Here is a 17,239-nt window from a genome sequence, read left to right on the forward strand (position 1 = left end):
CCAGGTTCAAGCGACTCTCCTGCTTCAGTCTCCCAAGTAGCTGGGACTACAGGCACCCAACACCACGCTTGGCTAATTTTTGCATTTTAGTAGAGACAGGGTTTTGCCAAGTTGTCCAGGCTGGTCTGGAACGAATTCCTGACCTCAGGTGATCCACTTGCCTTGGCCTCCCAAAGTGCTGGGATTACAGGCATGAGCCACCACGTCCAGCCAACTGACCTGCTCTCTATCACTGTGGTTTTACCTTTTCTAAAATTTGATATAAATGGAATCATACAACATGTACTCTCTTTGTGTCTGGATTATTTCACTCAACATAATCACTGTGAGATTCACTTATGTTGCTGAGTATATCAACAGTTCATATTTATTGCTGAGTATTATTTCATTCTATGGATGTACCATATTTTGTTTATCCCTTTGCCTGTTGAGAATATTTGGATTGTTTCCAGTTAGGAGTTATTATAATGTAAAATTGGCCCTTTTTTAAGTGAAGAGGAGGATGATCACAACTAAATCAAGTTGGTTTTATTTTTATTCCCCTCCCTGCGGGACATCAGTACCTGAGAAGAAGAATCCTTTTGCTAAAATAAGGCGATGAAAACAAATATCGTATATTTTGGTCATATTACTTCTTTAAATATCAGTATCTTGTGTTTATTTATTATTCTTGTTTTTTAGATACAGGGTCTTGTTCTGTCGCCGAAGCTGTAGTGCAGTGGCGCGATCATGGCTCACTGCAGCCTCGAACTCCTGGGCTCAAGATCCTCCCTTCTAAGCCTTACCGAGCAGCTAGGACTACAGGCGCGCGCCACTGAACTCGGCTAATACTGTAGTGTTTATTAAGTATCTGTAAATCCTAATCAATGTAAGGAAAATGAATTCTTTTTAAAAATGTTCGGCTTTTTGAGTTGTAGGAAAATAAATTATAAAGCCTCTGAATTCAATGATAGAAAATACAAGTCGCTCCCCTAGTGAGGCAAAATTTGGATGGCATTGAGTTTATCTGATGAAAACTAAGGGTGCAGAAGCTATCTTTCGACCTGAAAATCTCTGAAGATGAAAGGATTCAATCTGCTTACAAACAAGGACGCTGAGATATCTCTGGCTCCGAACTCCCAACAAAAGTGGGCAGCTACTTTGCATGCCGGGATTTGTAGTCACCGACATAGTCACTTCAAGATGGCGGAGTTGCTAATGACGCGCGAAGGAGCGGGCCCCGAGGGAGTCTGGGCCGTGAGGGAATAGGGCGGCGCAGGAACTTAGCGGGCGGGAAGTAAAAGCCAGGTGTTGAAACCTTTGCACTGGGAAAGGCCCAACTCTCGCGATATCTTGGCAGGGCCCAATGGAACTTGGAGCCCGACTTATCACAAGGGGCTTTTGTTGGGGGCGGAGCGTTGACGCGAGCTGCCCGGGAGCCGTTGGTGCCCGGTGTAAAGCGTTGCGGCCGAGCCGCCTCCGTCACGGACGTAGCCATGAAGGAAGACAAGGAGCACAGGCCCAAGGAGAAGCGAGTAACCCTGTTAACGCCCCCTGGAGCCACAGGCAGCGGTGGTGGGACTTCGGGGGACGGTTCCAAGGGGGAAGATAAACAGGATCGCAACAGGGAGAAGAAAGAGGCGCTGAGCAAGGTGCCGGGTCGGCCGCTGGCCCGGGAGGGCGGGACGGGTCCGCGAGTGCTGGGAGGATGGCTGGGAATGGGGCTGCCCCCTTTTTCTCTCTCCTATCCCTTCACCTGAATGGAAATCACATCATCCTGTTTCATCCATTCACCCGAAATGGGGAGAGCCCCTCCCGGCCAAACCCTGGTGGGGGGTGAGGAAGAGGGGGACTCCCTAAACGGGGAGGGTTTAGGTCAGAGCTGTGAGATGATAATGGGAGGGGAGAGCAACGGTAAAAAGAATGAAAAACCGGCCGGACATGGTGGCTCACGCCTGTAATCCCAGCACTTTGGGAGGCTGAGGTGGGCGGATCACCTGAGGTCGGAAGTTCGAGACAAGCCTGGCCAACATGGTGAAACCCCGTCTCTACTTAAAAAAAAAAAAAAAGAATGAGAAACTAAGGTGTAATTGGGGAGAAAAATAGTGAAAGGGACATGAGGGATTGGAATGTAATTAATGGAGGTGAGTTGGGATACAGTGCAGGGGGATTAATGGTACGGGAGGGTAGATCGAGAGCATCCTATTTTGAGAGCAATGGGTGGATTTTTAGAGTTTTGAATTCTTCAGTTGAATGGACAGGGATTTTGTTTTAAGATGTGTTGGATGTCGGAGAAAGTTGTTACTAAATCAAGATTTCGTGGCATCCACAAAGACCAGGGTTGGCTTGCTAATTTCTTGCCACTAGATCTGTTAAAAAATGGGTGATCGAAAATGATGCAGAAACCTGGTAAACTGCAGGGCAGCTGTAAAGAGCAAAACCTGAGATTTCCTTGTTTCAAGCGGTTCTCATTTCCAAGGGTTTTTTTTTTTTTAAACCGTGTTACTATTATGTGTGACTAATTCTGAGCATTGGGCTACAGAAGAGTATTTCCTCTTGGGATTTTTTTTGTTTGTTTGTTTTGTTTTTTTTCTTTTTCTCCTGGGTTTTTACAAGTGATCTCATATTTTAAAGCCCAGCTTTCTTCAGGAACTGTGATTCTTTCAGGTATGACAGAAAATTGATGTGTACGAATTTTCTTTTCCTATGCCTTTCTTAAGGTGGTAATTCGAAGATTACCTCCCACTTTGACCAAGGAGCAGCTTCAGGAACACCTTCAACCTATGCCTGAACATGATTATTTTGAGTTTTTTTCTAATGATACGAGGTAAAAAAAAAAAAAAAGAAAGGGGTAAATGAAAAAAGGTTTCTTCCAATCTTTTTATCCTACTGCTTTTCATTTGATTTTTGAGCTTGTCTTTAATATATGCATACTTGTAATTGAGCCAGACACCTGCAAGTATATTTACATAATTGCTTTCCTTTCTGCAGTCTGTATCCTCATATGTATGCCAGAGCATACATCAACTTTAAAAACCAAGAAGACATTATTTTGTTCAGGGATCGCTTTGATGGTTATGTATTCCTTGACAATAAAGGTGAGTGCTGGTAACTGAAGTAAAAAGGGAGTTTCTTTGTTATTTGGTTGTTTAAGACAATATGTGCGTTGTGTTGTTTCCTGGGGGATAATATGTGCAACATTTAAATAGTGTTACACATTCCATAAGCTTATTGCAGTGTTATAAATAGACATGTTAATTTTTTTAACTTTCACAGCCCTCAGTTGTTTTTATTAATCTACTATTTCTTCTTTATTTCTTTTTTCTTTTTCCTTTTTTTTTGGAGATGAGTTTCGTTCGTGTTGCCCAGTCTGGAGTGCAGTGGCACAATCTCGGTTCACCACAATCTCCACCTCCCGGGTTCAAGTGATTCTCCTGCCTCAGCCTCCTGAGTAGCTGGGACTACAGGCATGTGCCACTATGCCCGACTAGTTTTGTATTTTTAGTAGAGATGGGGTTTCTCCATGTTGGTCAGGCTGATCTCAAACTCCCGACCTCAGGTGATCTGCCCGCCTTAGCCTCCCAAAGTGTTGGGATTACAGACATGAGCCACCGTGCCTGGCCATAACCTACTATTTCTTTAGTTTGATCAACTGAGTGAAATTGCCACTGTTTTCTCCTCATGTGACAGATTTTTTTGCCCTGGCTTAAACCTGCTGTTTTGAGTATAGAGTTTCAGCCACAGTACTGATAAGTGACTGTTAAACTTATTTGATAAATGTTAAATATTTACTTTATAGTTTGCTTCAAGGACAAACATTTACTTAATTCAGATCCATTAAGCCAGCAGTTCCCAGTTGAGATACTGTTTAACATTTTCACAAAGTTGTATATAAAACATGAAACTTGATATATCTCTTACTTTGTTTTTTGTTTTTTTTCGGTTTTATGTGTTTTTTTGAGATGGAGTTTCGCTCTTGTTGTCCAGGCTGAAGTGCAATGGCGCGATCTCCACGCACTGCAACCTCTGCCTCATAAGTTCAAGCAATTCTCCTGCCTCAGCCTCCCAAGTAGCTGGGATTACAGGCATGCGCTACCATGCCCAGCTAATTTTGTATTTTTAGTAGAGACGGGGTTTCACCATGTTGGTCAGGCTGGTCTTAAACTTCCAACCTCAGGTGATCTGCCTGCCTCAACCTCCCAAAGTGCTGGGATTACAGGCATGAGCCACCTCACCCGGCCCTCAATATATCTCTTACTTTACATCCAGGAAGGTCCAGTCTATAGGGAAGACACATTTCTGCTTTAACACACTATTATCTGCTACTTACAACATTTAGCCAGAGAATGTCTAAACTGCCATTTGCCACTTTTCTTTGGTTTGCAGTTATATGTAAATAATGTGTCTCCTTGTTTAATTTTGGTTTCTTTCAGTATTATTTCAAAGTTTGTAAAAATTACATCTTTGTCAGGGACTAGGCCAGTAAAAATTGAAGGCTTGCCACTGTTTGTCCAACTTTTATTAATCTCCCCAAGCCAGCTATTTTTCCACTCCAACTATTTTATTCCAGTAGATATTTAAATAACTAAATTCTAGTTATTTAGCCTGGAAATCTGAGTTGTATTTAATTTTTTCCTTTTAAAAAATCTCCTACATGTAAGTGATGAATCTTGTCAATTTATTGTTTATTTCTTGGGATGGACTCTACCCAGGCTGGAGCGTAGTGGTGGAATTGTAGCTCACTGCAGCCTGGAATTCCTGGGCTCAAGCAACCCTCCCACCTCAGCCTCCTGAGTAGCTGAGACTACAGACATGTGTCACCATGGCTGGCTAATCTTCCTTAAATATTTTCTTTTTTTTTATTTTTTGAGACAGTGTTTTGCTCTTGTTGCCCAGGCTGGAGTGCAGTGGTGCGATCTTGGCTCACTGTAACCTCTGCTTTCCGGGTTCCACTGACTGTCCTGCCTGAGTCTTCTGAGTAGCTGGGATTACAGGCATGCGCCACCACGTCCAGCTAATTTTGTATTTTTAGTAGACACGGGGTTTCTCCATGTTGGTCAGGCTGGTCTCAAACTCCCGACCTCAGGTGATCTGTCTGCCTCAGTCTCCCAAAGTGATGAGATCACAGGCATGAGCCACCACATCCGGCCTTTTTCTTAAATTTTTTATAGAGATGGGGTCCCGCTATGTTGCCCAGGCTGGTCTTGAACTCCTGGGATCAAGTGATCCTCCCACCTCAGCCTCCTAAAGTGCTGGGATTACAGGTGTGAGCCACCGTATCCAGCCCAACACCACTTATTGAAGAGACTATCGTTTTTCCATTGTGGTTTTGTTTTGTTTTGTTTTGTTTTATCTCAGAGATGAGGTCTGCTTATTGCTTATGTTGCCCAAGCTGGATTTTATTGTGTTTTTAATATCTTGTTCATCTGGACTTACAGTCACATTTTATGTCCTCATCACTTGATGCTTAGACAACCCTGTCTCTAAACTTACAGGATTTTTCATTTTTTCCATTTCTGTATAATTTCAGTCTATAATATTGCCATGAAATTAATCTTCTTGAAAATAATGATTTAAATTAACAGTCCAAACTCTTTTACCTGGTAGTCAGGGTCCTCCATATTCTGGCCTCACTTCTGTTTCTTCAGCCTGTCTTCCACAATTTCCCTCTGTTTCCTGGTTTATCTGTTCCTTCTCAAATATATCAGTTTTGTTTTTTGTTTTCTCCCTTTTTTTTTCCCAGGCTGGAGTACAGTGGCACAATCTTGGCTCATTGCAACCTCTGCCTCCTGGGTTCAAGCAATTCTCGTGCCTTAGCCTCCCGACTTAGCTGGCATTACAGGTGTGCACTACCACACCCAGCTAATTTTTATACTTTTTGTAAAGGTGGGTTTTGCCATGTTGGCCAGGCTGGTCTCCAACTCCTGGCCTCAGGCAGTCCATCTGCCTCAGCCTCCCAAAGTGCTGTGATTACAGCTGTGAGCCACCGTGCCTGGCGTAATATATCACAGTTTTTTTTTTTTGAGACGGAGTTTCGCTCTTGTTACCCAGGCTGGAGTGCAATGGCGCGATCTCGGCTCACCACAACCTCCGCCTCCTGGGTTCAGGCAATTCTCCTGCCTCAGCCTTCTGAGTAGCTGGGATTACAGGCACGCGCCACCATGCCCAGCTGATTTTTTTTTTTTGTATTTTTAGTAGAGACGGGGTTTCACCATGTTGACCAGGATGGTCTCGATCTCTTGACCTCGTGATCCACCCGCCTCGGCCTCGCAAAGTGCTAAGATTACAGGCTTGAGCCACCGCGCCCGGCCTATATCACAGTTTTGAAGCTAATCTGATTCTGTACTCACTGGGATTCCCAACATTTTTCCTCCATGACTGCTTTGCAATGCCTTCCGGTCAATTCTAGTTATTTTTTTCCTTTTTTTTTTTTGAGATGGAGTTTCGCTCTTGTTACCCAGGCTGGAGTGCAATGGCGTGATCTCGGCTCACCGCAGCCTCCACCTCCTGGGGTCAGGCAATTCTCCTGCCTCAGCCTCCTGAGTAGCTGGGATTACAGGCACGTGCCACCATGCCCAGCTAATTTTTTGCACTTTTAGTAGAGACGGGGTTTCACCATGTTGACCAGGATGGTCTCGATCTCTCGACCTCGTGATCCACCCGCCTCGGCCTCCCAAAGTGCTGGGATTACAGGCTTGAGCCACCGCACCCGGCTTTTTTTCCATCTTATGTCTACATGCCAATGATTTAAGGATAGGATACCTTGTTTTTGTTTTTGTTTTTGTTTTAAAAGACAGGGTTTCAGCATGTCGGCCAGGCTGGTCTTAAACTCCTGACCTCAGGTGATCTGCCTGCCTCGGCCTCCCAAAGTGCTGAGATTAAAGGCGTGAGCCACCATACCCGGCCAGGATACCTTGTTTTTGACATTGTTCTGTGTCAGGGTGCTTGTTAATTATTTTCCCATTAGTCACTTGGAGTTTTTGTATTGAAATATAACTCATCTATAATAAAATTCATCTCTTAAAGTGTACAGTTCAGTGGTTTCTGGTATATTCACAAAGTAATACAGCCATCAGCACTAATTCCAGAATGTTTTCATCCCTCCAAAAAGAAACCCATATGTATTAGTAGTTACCTCCCACTATCCTCTCCCTCCAGCCCCTGGCAACCACTAATTCACTACTCTAGGTTTCTATGATTTCCCTTCATTTCATATAAATGTAATCATACAATATGTGGTCTTTTCTGCCTAACTTCTTTTACTTAGCTTTATATTTTCAAGGTCCATCCATGTTATAACATATACCATTACCTCATTCCTTTTGTATTTTTAAAATTTGTAAAATACAACATAAAATTTGCCATCTTAACCATTTTAAGTGTACAGTTCAATAGTATCAAGGTATATTCTGGCCAGGCACCGTGGCTCATGCCTGTAATCCCAGTACTTTGGGAGGCAAAGGCAGGTGGATCACGAGGTCAAGAGATCGAGACCATCCTGGTCAGCATGGTGAAACCCCGTCTCTACTAAAAACTACAAAAAATTGGCCGGACGCGGTGGCTCAAGCCTGTAATCCCAGCACTTTGGGAGGCCGAGGCGGGTGGATTACAAGGTCGAGAGATGGAGACCATCCTGGTCAACATGGTGAAACCCCGTCTCTACTAAAAAATACAAAAAATTAGCTGGGCATGGTGGCGCGTGCCTGTAATCCCAGCTACTCAGGAGGCTGAGGCAGGAGAATTGCCTGAACCCAGGAGGCGGAGGTTGCGGTGAGCCGAGATCACGCCATTGCACTCCAGCCTGGGTAACAAGAGCGAAACTCCGTCTCAAAAAAAAAAAAAAAAAAAAAAAACTACAAAAAATTAGCTGGGCATGGTGGCGCATGCCTGTAATCCCAGCTACTCAGGAGGCTGAGGCAGGAGAATTGCCTGAACCCAGGAGGCAGAGGTTGCGGTGAGCCGAGATCGCACCATTGCACTCTTGCCTGGGTAACAAGAGCGAAACTCTGTCTCAAAAAAAAAAAAAAAGTATATTCATTCTGTTTTCCATCATTCTTGAGAACTTTTTCATCTTGTTAAACTTAAATTCTGTACCCATTAAACAACTCATTTCCCTCTTTTCAGCTCCTGACAGCCACTATTATACCCTCTGTCTTTACGAGTTTGACTACTCTAGGTACCATACATAGGTGAACTCATACAGTGTCTCTCTGGCTTATTTCATTTAGCATAATATCCTCAAGGTGTATTCATGTTGTAGCATGTGTCAGAATTTATGTCACTGTTTTTTTTTTTGGAGACAGTCTTGCTTTGTTGCCCAGACTGGAGTGCAGTGACTCCAGCTCAGCTCACTGCAACCTCCGCCTCCCAAGTAGCTGGGATTAAGGCGCTGGCCACCATGCCTGGCTTTTCTTGTATTTTTAGTAGAGACAGGGTTTCACCATGTTGGCCAGGCTGGCTTCAGACTCCTGACCTCAAGTGATCCGTCCACCTCAGTCTCCCAAAGTGCTAGGATTACAGGCATGAGCCACCTCGCCCATCCTCGTTTTTAAGATTAATATTCCATTATATGTATATACCACATTTTGTGTATCCATTCATCTGTTAGGGTTATTTGGGTTGCTTCCACTCTTGGCTATTGTGAACAATATTGCTGTGAACATGGATGTGCAAATATATGTTCAAGTCCCTGCTCTTATTTCTTTTGGATATATACCAAGAAGCGGAATTTCTGGGGTCATTTGGTAATTCCATTTTTATTTATTTATTTTGAGATGGACTCTCTCCCTGTCGCACAGGCTGAAATGCAGTGGCACAATCTGAGCTCACTGCAACCTCCACCTCCTGGGTACAAGGGATTCTCCTGCCTCAGCCTGCCAAGTAGGTGGGACTACAGGCGTGCACCACCACACCCTGCTAATTTTTTATATTTGTGGTAGAGACTAGGTTTCACCATGTTGGCCAGGCTGGTCGAACTCCTGACCTCAGGTGATCTGCCTGCCTTAGCCTCCCAAGGTGCTGGGATTACAGGTGTGAGCCACTGTACCCCACTGGTAATTACTTTTTTTTTTTTTGAGATTGAGTTTTGATCTTGTTGCCCAGGCTGGAGTGCAATGGCACAATCTTGGCTCACTACAACCTCCACCTCCCAGGTTCGAGCAATTCTCCTGCCTCAGCCTCCAGAGTAGCTGGGATTACAGGTGCCCACCACCATGCCCAGCTGATTTTTTTTTTTCTTTTAACCACTAGACCACCAGGGATGACTTTTGTATTTTTAATAGAGATGGGTTTCACCATGTTGGTCAGGCTGGCCCAATAATTCTATTTTTAATGATTTGTGGAACTGCCATACTGTTTTCCATGGCAGCTGCATCATTTTACATTCCCACAAATATATGAGTGTTCCAGTTTCTCCGCATCTTTACCAACACTCATTGTTTTCTGCTTTTTTGATAGTAGTCCTCCTAATGGGCATGAGATGATACCTCGTTGTGGTCTTGATTTGTGTTTCCCTAATGACTAGTAATGTTGAACATATTTTCGTATGCTTGTTAGCCATTTGCATATTATCTTTTTTTTTTTTGAGAGAGAGTTTTTCTCTCTTTTTTTTTTTTTTTTGAGACGGAGTTTCCCTCTTGTTGCCCAGGCTGGAGTGCAATGGCGCGATCTCGGCTCACCGCAACCTCCGCCTCCTGGGTTCAGGCAATTCTCCTGCCTCAGCCTCCTGAGTAGCTGGGATTACAGGCACACGCCACCATGCCCAGCTAATTTTTAGTATTTTTAGTAGAGACGGGGTTTCACCATGTTGACCAGGATGGTCTCGATCTCTTGACCTCGTGATCCACCCGCCTCGGCCTCCCAAAGTGCTGGGATTACAGGCTTGAGCCACCGCGCCCGGCCGCCATTTGCATATTATCTTTGAAGAAATGTCTATTCAGATCTTTTGATCATTTTTTAAATTGGGTTATTTGTTTTTTTGTTGTTGAGTTATAGGAGTTCTTTATATATTCTAGATGTTACTCTTTATCAGATAATATGATTTGCAAATATTTCTCTCATTTTGTGGGTTGCCGTTTCACTCTGTTGATTGTGTCTTTTGATGCACAGAAGTTTTTAATTTTGATGTAGTCCAAACTTATCTATTTTTTACTTTTTTAAAAATAAGAGATATACTTTATCTTTTTGTTTTATTATGGTAAGAACACTTAACATGAAATCTGCCCTTTGTGTTTTTACTTTTGTTGCCTGTTCTTTTGGTGTCCTGGTGTATTTTTTTTAATTTTTAACAAATTTTTCCCCAGCTTTATTGAGCTATAATTGACAAATAAAATAATATATATTTACATTTTACTATGTGATAATTGTTTTTTCTTTTCTTTTTTCTTTTTTTTACCACGCTGGAGTGCAGTGGCGCAATCTCGGCTTACTGCAACCTCCGCCCCCTGGATTCAAGCGATTCTCCTGCCTCAGACTCCCAAGTAGCTGGGATTACAGGCATGCACCACCATGCCTGGCTAATTTTTGTAATTTTATTTATTTTCATTTATTTGTTTATTTTTTGAGACAGAGTCTCACTCTGTTGCCCAGGCTGAAGTGCAGTGGCTCAATCTCATTTCACTGTAAATTCTGCCTCCCGGGTTCCAAGTGATTCTCATGCCTCAGCTTCCTGAGTAGCTGGGATTACAGGCGAATGCCACCATGCCTGGCCTAATTTTTGTAGTTTTTGTAGAGACAGGGTTTCACTATGTTGGCCAGGCTGGTCTCAAACTCTTGACCTCAAGTGATCCTCCCGCCTTGGCCTCCCAAAGTGCTGGGATTGTAGGCATGAGCCACTGCACCCAGCCCAATGTGATAATTCTGTATACATATACATTGTGAAATGATTACCACAATTAAGTTAATCAATATATCACTTCACATAACACATCACTTCACATAGACACACTTTTTAAAAATAACAGCTTTATTGAGATATAATTCACATGCCTGAAATAAAGTGTACAGTTCAATGATTTTTAGTATACTCGTTGACTTGTGAGCCTATCACCACTATCTAAATTTAAAACATGTTCATTACCCCTAAGGGAGACCCCACCTATTAGTTGTCACTCCTCATTTTTCTCTCTACTTCCACCCCAGGCAGCTACTAATCTACTTTATGTCTCTATAGATTTGCCTATTTTAGAGATTTCTAACCTTTTAAATGAGAATTTGTTTGTAGGGTCTTTTTCACATTAAAATAACACATTTTAAAAGTTGAATTTAAATGAATATTTTACTTCCCTGCCGTATTGTTTCACTATGTTACCAGTAATTTTGTGGCGGCTTTTGTAGTGTGTTGATTATGGTTGTGCCAGTGTGCTTTATGCCTTTGGGAGACCCTCTTCAGATGACTGTCATCAAAGGAGTCCTAGAAAGCACTGGTTTGATTCCCTTATGTACACTTTAGACATTTTCTTTGTTTTAGCAAGTGTATTTTTTTTTCTAAACAGGTCAGGAATATCCTGCTATAGTAGAATTTGCACCTTTTCAAAAAGCTGCAAAAAAGAAGACTAAGAAAAGAGATACCAAAGTCGGGACTATTGATGATGGTACAGTATATTTCTAATTATATAATGCTATTGCTGTGGGGTTTTTAAAAATAATATCTTTGGCCGGGTGCAGTGGCTCACGCCTGTAATCCCAGCACTTTGGGAGGCCGAGGCAGGTGGATCACCTGAGGTCAAGAGTTCTAGACCAGCCTGGCTAACTGGTGAAACCCAATGTTTATTAAAAATATAAAAAAAATTAGGCCAGGCGTAGTGGCTCACGCCTGTAATCCAAGCACTTTGGTGGCCAAGGTGGGCGGATCACCTGAGGTCAGGAGTTCAAGACCAGCCTGACCAACATGGTGAAACCCCATTTTTAAAAAAATAAAAGAAAGAAAGAAAAATTAGCGGGGCGTAGTGGCGCACGCCTGTAGTCCCAGCTACTTGGGAGGCTGAGGCAGGAGAATTGCTTTAACTTGGGAGGCGGGGAGGATGCAGTGAGCTGAGATTGCACCATTGCCCTCCAGCAATGACAGAGCAAGTCTCCATCTCAAAAAAGGAAAAAAAAATGTTTGAGAGTTAATTAGACCGCAATATTTTAAATTAGAAAATATGGAAAATAGAGTAAATGAGAAATGTTACTTGCCAGTGGAAGCTTTGTTTAATTGTTAGAATAGAGGGGGGTTTCTTGCAGAGAATTTCTGCTCTCTTTGGCTAGGGCATTTCATTCTTCAACCATTGAACAATATAATGTTGATTTTTTAATTTTTTTTATTTTTTTTACGGAGTCTCTGTTGTCCAGGCTGGAATGCAGTGGTTGATTTCAGCTCTCTGCAAGCTCCACCTCCCGGGTTCAAACAGTTCTTTGCTTCAGCCTCCTGAGTAATTGGGATTAGAGGCATCCGCCACCATGCCCAGCTAATTCTGTATTTTTAGTAGAGATGGGGTTTGTCCATGTTGGCCAGGCTAGTCTTAAATTCCTGACCTTGTGATCCACCCGCCTCGACCTCCCAAAGTGCTAGGATTACAGGCATGAGCCACCATGCCCGGCCGTGTTGGCTATTGAGTAGCAAATCACCATAGGTTTATTGATTAGAAAATAGTGGAAAAAATCAGTTTTCAGTTTAACAGCTGCTTCTTGAGGGCACACCATATTTATGATTATTTATTTGACTTTTGGTTTCCATTATATTTATAAAGAGGAAGGTTTGAACTGTCATGGGGAAATTTCCATACCCAGGTAACTTTATATAAAGTAGCTGAAGTCATCACTCCTATTTTCTGGTCTTTGAATATACAGTTAGCTACACACATAGTAATTAGTTTGAGCAAAAATAGAAGAACTATGGCTAGGTGTGGTGGCTCACACCTGTAATCCCAACACTTTGGGAGGCCCAGGCGGGTGGATCAGCTGAGGTCAGGAGTTCAAGACCAGCTTGGCCAACATGGTGAAACCCCGTCTCTACTAAAAATACAAAAATTACCTGGGCGTGGTGGCGGGCATCTGTAATCCCAGCTGCTTGGGATGCTGAGGCAGGAGAATCACTTGAACCCACAAGGTGAAAGACCGTGCCACTGCACTCCAGCCTGGGCAACAAAGGCAAAACTCCATCTCAAAAAAAACAAAAACAAAAACAAAAAAACCAAGAATGAAAGTAATACAATAACTGAAAAACCAAAATAATTGCCATTTAAGATACACTGGCTTCAGATTCTGAGACCTCTGTAATATTATCTTAGATAGTTGTTACACAACTCTTTATATTGGATTAGAACTTAGGCCCATATTTTATATCAGATTGATACTTTAGAATCATCTAGTTTTATTTCCATCATTTGTTACTATTACAGGTATTTTATAAAGAAAACACAGTAAAGACAATAATACATAGCTGTGATACTGATTTTATCACAGATTTAGATCTGAAAGACTTGATCATGTGACACATAGAAACAAGCAATATAGTGACTCAGATATGTCACCCTTTCTGATGTCAGAGGTCTAGGAGAGTACTGTAGGAATTACCATCACATCTGGTGCCACATGTAGGACTTTTCCGTAATTTATCTTTTTGGAACACCTGACTTTGTTTAGTAGGACAGTAACTTTTAGAAGCAAACTATGTAATACCCCTAGTGGTTCAATGCATGGTGTCTCATTTTTCCTGACCTCCATGTCACACCAGATTCCCATAGTGAGTATCAGTATTAGGAGTTCTGAGAGCAAGTGACCAATTAAGCTCTAAATAGTCTACCTCGTGGGTATGGTTTGGGTTTTTAATCTTCCATGAAGTAGAAAATTATCTTCTTTGATAATTAAGTATCCTAGATAATGTCTCCTTTTTTATTTAAAGTCTATATTTTCTGTTTCCTTAAATGATTATTTAGATCCAGAATATAGAAAGTTTTTGGAAAGTTATGCCACGGATAATGAGAAAATGACATCCACCCCAGAGACACTGCTAGAGGAAATAGAAGCAAAAAATCGAGAATTAATAGGTAAGTGGGCAAAAGGAATTAGAGTAACAGCCTTCTCATCACAGTACCTAAGTCTGTCTCCTACCTCCATCAGTTGCTAGCTGTGTGACTTTGGGGAAGTCACTAGCTTCTCTGAGACTGTTATTGTAAAATGCAGATGGTAATACCTGTCTCACAGGATTATGAGAATGTATTAATAAGGTGGGAAAAATTCTTCGACCTATTTAGTGTCACACAAATGTAATATAAATACAAAAAGTGCGATGACTGGTAAGGAACATTTAGACATTGGTTAGCCTTTGAAGGTCAATTGGTATTTCCTAGTAAGTTCATATTCCTAAAAAAATTTTGACCTGAAAATACCAAAAAAATGAAATTAGTTACTGCAAAATTGAAAACTACTTGAGGAATTCTAGCTTGGATGTTCATTCTCAGTAGGAGGCTGTCACTACTGTATCACTAGCTCTAACATGAGCATAATCTTTGACCCAGGATTTCCACTTAGGAATTTATCCTAAGGAATATGTGTTTTTGTTTTTTTGCTTTCTCTCTTTCCGTGTGTGTGTGTGTGTGTGTTTGAGATGGAGTCTTGCTCTGTCACCCAGGCTGGAGTGCAGTGGTGCAATCCTGGCTTACTGCAACCTCTGCCTCCAGGGTTTAAGTGATTCTGCCGCAGCTTTCTGAGTAGCTGGAATTACAGGTGCCTGCCACCATGCCCAGCTAATTTTGTATTTTTAGTAGAGCTACAGTTTCACCATGTTGGCCATGCTGGTCTTGAACTCCTGACCTCAAGTGATCCATCCACCTTGGCCTCCCAAAGTGCTGGGGTTACAGGCATGAACCACTGTGCCCGGTCAGGTATATATGTTTTAAAAGATGGCTATAAGGCTACTAGTTTATTCAGAATGTTGAAAATGAAAAATATTCTTTGAAAACTTGACTTTTTTTTTTCTTTTTTGAGACAGAGTCTCGTTCTGTTGCCCAGGCTGGAGTGCAGTGGCACAATCTCGGCTCACTGCAACCTTTGCTTTCCAGGTTCAAATGATTCTCCTGCCTCAGCCTCCGTAGTAGCTGGGACTACAGGCATGCACCACCATGCCCAGCTAATTTTTGTATTTTTAGTAGATATGGGGTTTCACCATGCTGGCCAGGCTGGTCTCGAACTCCTGACCTTGTGATTCACCTGCCTCAACCTCTCAAAGTGCTGGGATTACAAGTGTGAGCCACCGCGGCTGGCCCAAAACTTGACTTTTATTAATAGTGTAAGCCTGTTTCTGGTAACTTTCTTAGAATGAATTCCTGGAAGTGGAACTATGGGGTCAAAAGGATTTCATATTTTTAGCCCCTTCCCCCAATTTCTTCCAGTTGAAGAGTTTACACTCCTATCAATAAAATAAGAGAATGTCCTAAGTACTTAATTTTCACCAATTGGGAATGACTCTTTTAAGAAATTATTTTGTTGTCTTAATTTGAATTTCTTCACTTTTTAAAAGGTATTTTAATCCTGTATTGTTGAAATCAAGTGCTGTAAAACTTCTTTCTGATAATACAGTTGTGATCTTTCGGCGTAAGGGGTGTATACGTTTTCCCACCTTGGGTGGGTGGCAGGGAATGTCAGAAAATGGAATCCCTTCTAGGGGTTAAGTGTTATTAATAATCTGTTTACATTTATGTAGCTAAAAAGACAACCCCACTTTTGAGCTTCCTGAAAAACAAGCAGGTAAATCTTTTCTCTTTATAGTTCTCTCAATACTTTAATTTCATTGCTTTGCATTCTATAAACATTTTAAGAGCAGTGGGTTTCTGGAGGAGAAATAGCTGCTTTTCCACCATTACTCTTTAAGGATTTGCCTTGTTGGTCTCACTTTCTGGCCCTCTCCTTCACTCTGGTTGTTGGACCTGGAGTTCACTCTACAAACCTGGAACATTCTTAGGTTGTCCCAGAGACACTCTTGATATTCTGAAAGCCTCTGGAGAGATAGCAAGGCAGCAGTGGAAGACTAATATTAGCAGGTCCTGGTCTTCATTGCCTTTCCTTTTCTGGGTGGAGTGGGGGTAAAGAAGTTAAAATGCCACTTTGTAGAAAGTGGGAAGGAAAAGATTATTCAGTTTATTGGATGCCTACCATGCCTTTGGGATTGATAGGGTTTTACTGGTGGTTGTCTTATTTCAAGGTTTGTGTTGATGTTTCTTTCTAGAGAATGAGAGAAGAAAAGAGAGAAGAAAGAAGGAGGAGAGAAATAGAAAGAAAAAGGCAAAGAGAAGAAGAGAGGAGGAAATGGAAAGAAGAGGAGAAACGGAAAAGGAAAGATATAGAAAAGCTAAAGAAGATAGACAGAATTCCAGAAAGGGACAAATTAAAGGATGAACCAAAGATTAAGGTATGAGAATATGAAACTGACTGCATGTTGCTGAAAATTGCATGTATCTGTTTCTTTAAATATGCATGTGTCTTGTGTTGGTGTAAATGAATTTTTTGTTTTGTTTTTGTTCTCTTTTGAGGGGAAGTGATCCAATACAAATCTTTCCTGTAATACTAATAGTATTAGTTTTAAAATTTAAGATCATTTAAAAGGATTAAATAGTGCATTATCATTTCTTCAATACAGATCTATGCTATTTTTATCATTGATAATGTTTGATTTTTTAGACTGCTTTCCTCTAAATTCATAGTAAATGAGGGCTTAGGGCCGGCTGGCATGATTTATGGGTTTTATTCAGCTTTTCCTTCATAATTGATACATGAAGTTGCCTCATCTGTTTGTTTTCCACTGTCTTCAGGTACACAGGTTTCTGTTACAAGCTGTGAATCAGAAAAATGTAAGGACCAAGTACATGATACAGAGCATCTAGTATCATGTCACACACACAGGTGTTAGCTAATAAGTCCTTGTGGTGGTGGTGGTGGTGGTGGTAGTGTTACTTGTTGAAAACCCCTTCAGATTGACTTGGGTCTTCTTAAAAGCTGAGCTATTTCATTATAAATTTCTGCTTTAAAAGGAAGCCGAGGTGACTTCCTAATGCTCTGCTGTGTACCCAGAAGCTTCAATGACGTATAGCCAGAGGACAACCATGCCTATGTAACTCTTTCTCATCTTCTTATACACCTCTCATAACTGGCTGCCTTGTGGGAGGACCGGGGATAAATACCCTGCATTATGTGCTTTTCCCTCTCATGTGACTCCCATAATATCTTCCTGCATATAGGTGGGAATTTATGAGTAGCAGATTTGGATTCATGCATTCCTTGTGGG

At 41.8% G+C, this 17,239-nt stretch overlaps 1 protein-coding gene across 8 annotated transcripts in view; it reads left to right on the forward strand.

The window, feature by feature from the left end:
- Nucleotides 1-1,200: 1,200 nt before the first annotated feature.
- UPF3B (UPF3B regulator of nonsense mediated mRNA decay) overlaps nt 1,201-17,239 on the forward strand; it is a 59,102-nt gene continuing 43,063 nt past the window's right edge. For 7 of the 8 annotated variants that reach the window (XM_074391874.1, XM_003931080.3, XM_074391878.1 and 4 more), the window contains exons 1-8: nt 1,201-1,631; nt 2,700-2,806; nt 2,971-3,077; nt 11,472-11,570; nt 13,896-14,006; nt 15,662-15,705; nt 16,184-16,366; nt 16,767-16,805. In XM_074391874.1, the coding sequence (XP_074247975.1) occupies nt 1,476-1,631; nt 2,700-2,806; nt 2,971-3,077; nt 11,472-11,570; nt 13,896-14,006; nt 15,662-15,705; nt 16,184-16,366; nt 16,767-16,805 (846 nt within the window). In that variant the 5' untranslated portion in view covers nt 1,201-1,475. The remainder of the gene's footprint in view (nt 1,632-2,699; nt 2,807-2,970; nt 3,078-11,471; nt 11,571-13,895; nt 14,007-15,661; nt 15,706-16,183; nt 16,367-16,766; nt 16,806-17,239) is intronic. The other variant, XM_003931079.3, reaches the window with a different exon arrangement.

The sequence above is a fragment of the Saimiri boliviensis genome, chromosome X (genome assembly GCF_048565385.1).
Source record: "Saimiri boliviensis isolate mSaiBol1 chromosome X, mSaiBol1.pri, whole genome shotgun sequence".
NCBI classification, from domain to species: domain Eukaryota; kingdom Metazoa; phylum Chordata; class Mammalia; order Primates; family Cebidae; genus Saimiri; species Saimiri boliviensis.